The sequence below is a fragment of the Anabrus simplex genome, chromosome 1 (assembly GCF_040414725.1).
Source record: "Anabrus simplex isolate iqAnaSimp1 chromosome 1, ASM4041472v1, whole genome shotgun sequence".
In the NCBI taxonomy this organism is placed as follows: domain Eukaryota; kingdom Metazoa; phylum Arthropoda; class Insecta; order Orthoptera; family Tettigoniidae; genus Anabrus; species Anabrus simplex.
In genome coordinates, this window is record NC_090265.1 from 625,740,836 (window position 1) to 625,749,229 (window position 8,394).

The window sequence follows — 8,394 nt, forward strand, 5'->3', positions numbered from 1 at the left end:
TAGATTTTTAAGAAGTGCCTTTCGCTTGAGAACAATATACGGCAGCAATTTGGTTCCGTCGGCAAGAATACACAACATTACCGTACAACGTTGATTTTCATTACCACCTATTCTAATGGTTACACTTTTCGAACCCTTAACATTCACAGTCCTGTCCACTGGCATTTCAGAGTAGACTGGTGTCTGATCTGCATTGCCAATTTGGAAAAGCAAATATGTATTTTCCTTCTGCAACCGAATTATGTGATGCTGAACCGACAATAACTTCTCATCGTAGGCATCAGGAAGACGCTGTGAAACTGAGGTACGCCTTCGTACGCTCAAACCATTTCTTTTATAAAAATTACAAACACATCCTCGGCTTGCCTTAAACCCTTCCGATGAAAGTTCCTTTGCGATCTCTAATGCCTTAAGCTGGCACATTTCAGTTGACACACCATATCCCAATTCCCGCCTTTCTGTCACATATTTATAAAGTTTTTCAATTTCTTGAAACTGTACACTCAGTCCACGAAAAGCTCTACGATCACCACTACATGTTAATAGTACATTTTTCTCCTTCCTCCAATCGCGAATACACGACTTGTCAATATCGCATTTCCTATCAGCGGCAAGATTTCCAATAATTTCAGCTTTCCAAACTACTTTCAGTTTCTCACTTGCAGTAAAAGATCGCAAACGCCTTGTGGAATTCATGTTGATACTTGAAGACTGTGCGCGAGACTGATGCCAAGCTCGGAAGTAGCGTATAGACCATTAATGCCAAGCCGCGCCGGTGGTGATGCCCGATTTACGCGCATTCGGAAAGATAAGTTTCCCAAAATTTTAAATAAGACCCGCACCCAATTTTGGATTTGAAGATATGAACTTTTGGAGGCGATGTTTTCGAAAAAAACAGCGCAGGTAGTATTCAAGATTATACGGTATACTTCTGGGGGAGGCAGGTTGGTCCTTGGCAAGCATAATGAACACATCTCTCCTCAAGAACCATTTCTAGGTAAGAACAGCAACACTGAAACTGATATGTTAAAATCATTGCGGGGTGAACTCTATAATAGTATACTCGCAAGTGAAGAGTCCCTGAGGCCCCTTTTAGTTGCCTCTTACAACAGGCAGGGGATAACATGGGTGTAATTCAACTGCTCCCACCCAAAGACAGTATAAGACAGTGAAGTAAGAGCAAAACTGTAAAATAGCAGAGAAAAATAACTAGTAATCAAACTCAAAAAAAAAAATTTCTATTGAAAAACAACCAACAAAACAATTAACGAATATTTACAAATATGGTTCATGGTGTGGGTTACTGTAGTCACATCCTAATTCGTGAACCATGGGCAACGGCTGAGTGGCCTAGTAAGTGGCCCTGAGAGTTAGGATACCAGTTGCTATGGAATGGGAGAGGGCATCTCGCACATATTCTGAATCATGGCCTTCCTTATGCTCACGCGGCTATGACTATACAATCCACCGTGGTCCCAACCCATTAGAGGAGAGATCCTCACTTGGACAATGTGGAAGTAGGGTAACATCCTGCTTCATGAATTGACCAAGCTCGGAACATTTTAAGCAAGCCTTGGACCTATGAGAGTAATGGAGTCCCACTCCCATTTGACAGGCGAGGGACTCCTTGGAAACAACTTGGCGAACGAAATGGAGTTTGATGGGGAGCTACCAATATTAATGGAGCTTATGGAAGGAAGAAAGAAAGTAGAACTGAGTGACTCAGAAAAGAGGACGCATCTGAAAGTACTAGGAGTAAGTGATATTCGGTTAAGGGGAGATAACAAGGAAGAATTGACGGGTGTTAAAAAGGGAAGGGCAGAGTCTTGGGTAGGGCTGTTCATAAGGAATACTACTGCACGCAACATAGTTTCTGTAAGGCACGAAAACGAGCGAATGATGTGGGTAGATTTGGCAGTTGGAAGAATTAAGGCGAGAATTGTCTCGGTGTATTCACCATGTGAGGGTGCAGATGAGGATGAAATTGACAAGTTTTATGAAGCATTGAGTGACATCATAGTCAGGGTCAACAGCAAGGATAGAATAGTGCTAATGGGCGATTTCAATGAGAGAGTTGGAAATAGATACGAAAGGGTGATTGGTAAATGTGAAGAAGACATGGAAGCTAATGGGAATGGGAAGCGTTTGCTGGACTTTTGTGCTAGTATGGGTTTAACAGTTACGAATATATTCTTCAAGCATACGGCTATTCATCGCTACACACGAGAGGCTACGGGTACCAGATCCATAATAGACCCTATCTTAACCGACTTCGAATTCAGGAAGTCTGTTGGGAATGTACAGGTTGTTCGGGGATTTTTCGATGATATAGACCACTATCTGATCTGTAGTGAACTAAGTATCTCAAGGCCTACGATAAAGTGAAATCTGTCTGCAAACGAATAAGGATAGAAAATCTCCAGGACGAGGAAATTAGAAGTACCTGAATATGATCAGTGAGAAGTTTCAAACAGTGGGCAGTAAGCAGGTTCAGGACATAGAAAGTGAATGGTGGCATACAGGGATGCTGTAGTAGAAACGGCAAGGGAATATCTAGGAACAACTGTGTGTAAAGATGGGAAAAAGCGAACATCTTGGTGGAAGGATGAAGTGAGAGCAGCTTGTAAACATAAAAAGTAGTATTACCAGAAATGGCTCCAAACAAAGGCCGATGCAGACAGGGAATTGTACAGAGATGAAAGAAACAGACTGCAACAAATAGGGTTGATGAATCCTAAAAGAAGACGTGGGAAGATTTTGGTAATAACCTGGAAAGGCTAGGACAAGCAGCAAGGAAACCTTCCTGGACAGTAATAAAGAATCTTAGGAAGGGAGGGGGGAAAAAAGAAAGGAACAGTGTTTTGGGTAAATCAGGAGAACTCTTAATAGATCCCAGGGAATCACTGGACAAGAGGAGGGAATATTTTGCAAATCTTTTCAACGTAAAAGGAAATATTCCTCGCCGTGTCGCGAACAACAAAGCTCATGTGGAGGAAGAACATGATGTTGGTGAAATTACGCTTGAGGAAGCGTAAAGGATGGTAAATAAACTCCACTGTCATAAAGCAGCAGGAATAGATGAAATTAGACCTGAAATGGTGAAGTATAGTGGGAAGGCAGGGATGAAATGGCTTCATACAGTAGTAAGATTAGCATGGAGTGTTGGTAATGTGCCTTCAGATTGGACAAAAGCAGTAATTACACCTATCTATAAGCAAGGGAACAGGAAGGATTGCAACAAGTACCGAGGTATTTCATTGATTAGTATACCAGGCAAAGTATTCACTGGCATCTTGGAAGGGAAGGTCGATCAGTGGTTGAGAGGAAGTTGGATGAAATCCAGTGTGGTTTCAGACCACAGAGGGGCTGTCAGGATCAGATTTTCAGTATGCGTCAGGTAATTGAAAAATGTTATGAGAATATAGACAGTTGTGTTTATGTTTCGTAGATCTTGAGAAAGTATACGACAGGGTAACGAGAGAAAAGATGTCTGCCATACTGGGGGACTATGGAATTGACTATAGATTATTAAAATCAATCAAAAGCATTTATGTTGACAATTGCGCTGCAGTGAGAATTGATGGTAGAATGAGTTCTTGGTTCAGGGTACTAACTGGGGTTAGACAAGGCTGTCCGTAGTTTACATGGATCATCTGCTGAAAGGTATGAAGTGGCAAGGAAGGATTCATTTAGGTGGAAATGTAGTAAGCAGCCTGGCATATAAGGTATAAAGTGGCAAGGAAGGATTCAGCATGATGAGATGGCATATGCTGACAACTTGGTCTTAATGGCAGACTGTGCCGAAAGCCTATAGTCTAATATCTTGGAACATAATAGGTGCAATGAGTATGGTATGAAATTTAGCCTCTCGAAGACTAAATTGATGTCAGTAGGTAAGAAATTCAACAGAAATGAATGTCAGATTGGAGATACAAAGCTGGGACAGGTAGATAATTTTAAGTATTTAGGTTGTGTGTTCTCTCAGGTTGGTAATATAGTGAGATTGAATCAGGGTGTAGTAAAGCCAATGCGGTGAGCTCGCATTTGTGATCAATAGTGTTCTGTAAGAAGGAAGTCGGCTCCCAAACGAAACTATCTTAACATCGGTCTGTTTTCAAACCAACTTTGCTTTACGGAAGCAAAATCTAGGTGGACTCAGGATATCTTATTCATCAGTTAGAAGTAGCAGGCATGAAAGTAGCGAGAATGATTGCTGGTACAAACAGGTGGGAACAATGGTAGGAGGGTACTCAGACCGAGGAGATGGAGGCTAAGTTAGGAATGAACTCGATAGATGAAGCTGCACGCATTAACCGACTTCAGTGGTGGGGTTATGTGAGACAAATGGAGGAGGATAGGTTTACCTAGGAGAATAATGGACACTGTTATGGAGGGTAAGAGGAGTAGAGGGAAGCCAAGAAGACGATGGTTAGACTCGTTTCTTTTTTTTTTTTTTTTAACATCGCACCGACAAAGATAGGTTTTATGGCGACAGACTCAGTTTCTAACTATTTAAAGACAAGAGGTATAGAACTAAATGAGGCCACAGCACTAGTTGCAAATAGACGATTGTGGCAACATTTAGAAAATTCACAGAGGCTTGCGGACTGAACGCTGGAAAGCATGTACGTATATTTATAAATGTACTGTATATTCAATATCACAAAGCAAGGCAATATACTATCATTATTTTGCATGTCTTAATGTCCCTAACTAAATCACACCAGCTAAGTGGGCTTTCCAGGCTAGATTATGCTGCCTGCATTCTACATACAATACTGTACTGAAATACATGGATTTAATATTATTGCTTAGCTCTTGCAGTGTCAAGATGATTTGCTGAACGTGTATGAAATCCAATCTTCTATTTCTAACCGTACAATCAAATAGTATTTTTCAATGGTTTGGTAGGAAAATCTTCCATTAATAACCAGATGATTGACAGATAATATGTATTCATACTATTCATTACACCGCAAAAAATTAAACTAATTAAATCATTAATGAAGGGTGATCTACCTGATTCAACTTCCTCGAGAGATCATTAGTGAGACATTCTTCTTCTTGCTCGTAGTGATGAGCCAAAGTTTCCTTTTCTTTCTTTAATGCTTGAATCTTCTTGAGCAACGTATTACTGATAAATTCTTCTTCCTGCTCAGCCTTAGCTTGCTGAAATGTCAAAATAAATAATGATTGATAGCATTTGAATTTCTGTTGAAAAGCTAGACAATTGGACAAGTATTGCTACGCCAATTTAGGGGGACAAATGAAAATATAATTCAGGTTAAACTACCAAGTACCGAAAGAGTTGTCAAGCACACAATTCGGCAATAATGACAGTACAACTTACGATTATCACAGATGCTTGCCGAAGACCTCTGTTCTCTTCTTGCAATGCCTTTACTCGTAATTTGTAAGTGTCCAATTCTACTTTTAGCACCCGATTTTGCTGCTGCAAGGACTCGATCCTTTTCTGCAGCTGTTCACGAGTCACAGGAGACGGAGGCATCATTATTGGACCTCCGTCAATAGAACTGGAATCACTCTCACTTGCACTATCCGCCATGTTTTCTTATTCCCAACGTGGGACCTGCATCAGAGAACACGAATTTACAAATATATACGAAAGTAAAAGCAGCCAAAATCCATTAGATACACCAGAAACACACGCAATGAACGTTTTCTATTCCCTACCTTCATTCACGCTCTAACATTAATTCGGTTCGTTTGCTTTAATGAATTATACCTGTCTCTCACACACCAGAATTTTGACGTTAGTCAATTGTTCTGTTTTCATGCGAAGAAACTGCCACCATATTCACAGCCGTCTTGGGATACCACACACTGGGAGTAAAATACTGAAAGACTTACTCATTCCCGTTTATACGTCATCGCTTTTAATTAGAAAACATAATGCTGCATCAAGAAGATATGTACTTCAGTTATTCATAAACCAATTCCATTAAATAAAGGGATGATTCACTCCCTAAAACATTTTTGTGAATTAAAGATTAAGGTCAATGACCACGATAGCGAAAATTCTCTGCTTTGAATTCAACACCACTCTGTTATATCATATCGTGGGCTTGGTGGAGAAACTCACTAAGTCATGATTTGCTTATTGTGGGAAAATGGAGTTTTAGTTTGGGGACAATGTAAGAGTTCAGTTTTGGCATTTTCATTATAAAGTAAGGGTCTGATCTTAACCAAAGTAATTGTAAATTGTTTAAGACTCTTTGGAATGCCTTATTTAATTTATATTTACTTTTATTTACGTCAGTATAATTTTTATTTTGTTAATTATCGAGTTGTTCTGACTTAGTGAGTTTTCACTGGTGATTGACATAGCAACACAGTTATGGAATTCTGACTTAATGAGATTCACCGACGGTAATTATCTAGATGGATGATTTTTTAATGTGATAGTAAGACCACAATTGCTCAAAACAAGTGGTATAAAGGTAACAGATCACTGCTGACCGTAAAAAGAACAAATACTCAACTTACCAAATAAGGCGTTACATTTTTTAATATTGAAGACATAACACATTTTAGGTACCTACATAATCATAGTTGCCAATCAGAGCAAAAATACTACCATACGCATTATTTTAAAAGAATTACCGATATACTCATGTAATGTTATAAAGGGATTACAGCTAAATAGTGAATATCTACTAGAGCTTAATATTTATAACTTATTAATTGCATACCCTTTATGCTCTGTTTAGTGATCATCATCTTCACTTTCAGAACCGAAAGTTGCAGGTTTTGGAGTTCTATCAATGATCTTGCAGTCTGGGAGCGAGCTGTACCAGGCATGATACATTTTTGGAATAATACTTTGCCAAATCCTTGAGGTCAATAAAGTCACCAAACTTCAGTTCCTTGACTTCATACAGTCCACTCTCTTTGTTCCTGTTCCTTAGTGACATTGCAGTCCTAAATATAGTCAACCAGTCCTGAATTGAATACAATATACTGGTACATGCTTTTTGGCTTTTTCATTTGCACTATGAATAGAATCTACTTCCATGTATTCCATAAAGTCGTGTTCTATTTTATCCAGCTTGGATTTCTGCGCTAAGTATAGCATCAAGGCACAGATATATTTATTTCGGTTCTGTCTTCCACATGTATCAGAGAAGAGAGAAAACTCCTTTATATGAGGAGGCAATTGATTTACCCAATGTAACAGGCATGAACCAATTTCTGAACTTCCTCTTCTCCTTCTAATTCTGTCCAAGCATAACAATAAGCATTGTTAGAAGGAGCTGACTCATAGATCGTTAGGTTAAACATGTTCAGTTTTCTCATGTAATAAATAAGAGACACATCAGATGACGGAATCTGCAAAACTGACTGTATATCAAATGCTGCGGAGACAAATCCCCCCTCATTTTGTGATGCACGTTGTTTGTCCAACTGTTTGGCGTAGCTAAGGAATGGTTCACCCTTCTTGTGCGATTGCTAAATTTATCATCTAGTGCTATTTTGGCCTCTCCTTTAGCATTCTTGTAATTGTTGCAGAGAGGGCACTGGTCTTTTTTGGATAACAAAAAAAGAAATATTGTATTCATTACAAAATATTCTTCTGTAAGTCTGCTGACTGGCAGGCGTGGTATTCGTTTCTTGACAGTGAATAACATATAATTCATGCATCTTGGCAATGGATAACGTAACATCCAAATATTCCCTTCTGATAAATTTCCTCATATAATAACTTTCCATCTCAGGAAAACTTGCTATGTAAGCCTTTACTGCAACAACTTGCTCTTTTGGAGTTTTATTTGCTGGTTAATTTTTTCCTCTCTTGTCAATTCCAGAAAATGAACAATGTCCATTTCTCTTTTTAAATGCTGTGTTGATTGGTCCATTATATATATTCAAGGTCTTCATGAAAAAAGATTGGCAGACTCTAATTTTTTATAATACAGATATTGATTCCCATAGGGAATTTAAAATATTTGTCCCGAATGAGTATTGGTACCGGTATCTAATTTTTTTGCCATCCTTGTAAAAATGGTATGACTTAGCACAGTTCCTTTTCTTGCTATCAGTACCTTTCCTTGGTCGGTGGGTCTTTGGTTTAGAAACATCAACATTTCCATGAATGAAGTCCATCTTTCGTTCATAGGTTGATAACCCCAATACAATTTGCAAATGGTTTCTCGTTCTTGTTGGCTGAAATGAATTGTACATTTAAACCTACACTGAAGGCAATGTACAATTTGAGGACATTTAGCACTCTGTAGTTTTCCTTCCTTGTTTAAGTATGGTAAACACTCATCTCTCTTCTTGTTGTTGACTCTGTAGTGCAGTTTTTCTTGATTCTGTTTCATCCACCTCGTCCTTTTCCTTCCACTCTTTCCACATTCTTCCCGGGTTTAACTA

The 8,394-nt window shown here is 38.9% G+C and overlaps 1 protein-coding gene across 1 annotated transcript in view; it reads right to left on the bottom strand.

Moving 5' to 3' along the window:
- The window catches only part of LOC136871206 (coiled-coil domain-containing protein 6), a 151,207-nt gene extending 145,397 nt beyond the window's left edge, over positions 1–5,810 (bottom strand). The window contains exons 1-3 of the mRNA XM_067144965.2: positions 5,695–5,810; positions 5,351–5,590; positions 5,020–5,169 (exon numbers count right to left, since the gene is read on the bottom strand). Coding sequence (XP_067001066.2) covers positions 5,020–5,169; positions 5,351–5,566 — 366 coding nt within the window. The 5' untranslated portion in view covers positions 5,567–5,590; positions 5,695–5,810. The remainder of the gene's footprint in view (positions 1–5,019; positions 5,170–5,350; positions 5,591–5,694) is intronic.
- Positions 5,811–8,394: the final 2,584 nt, after the last annotated feature.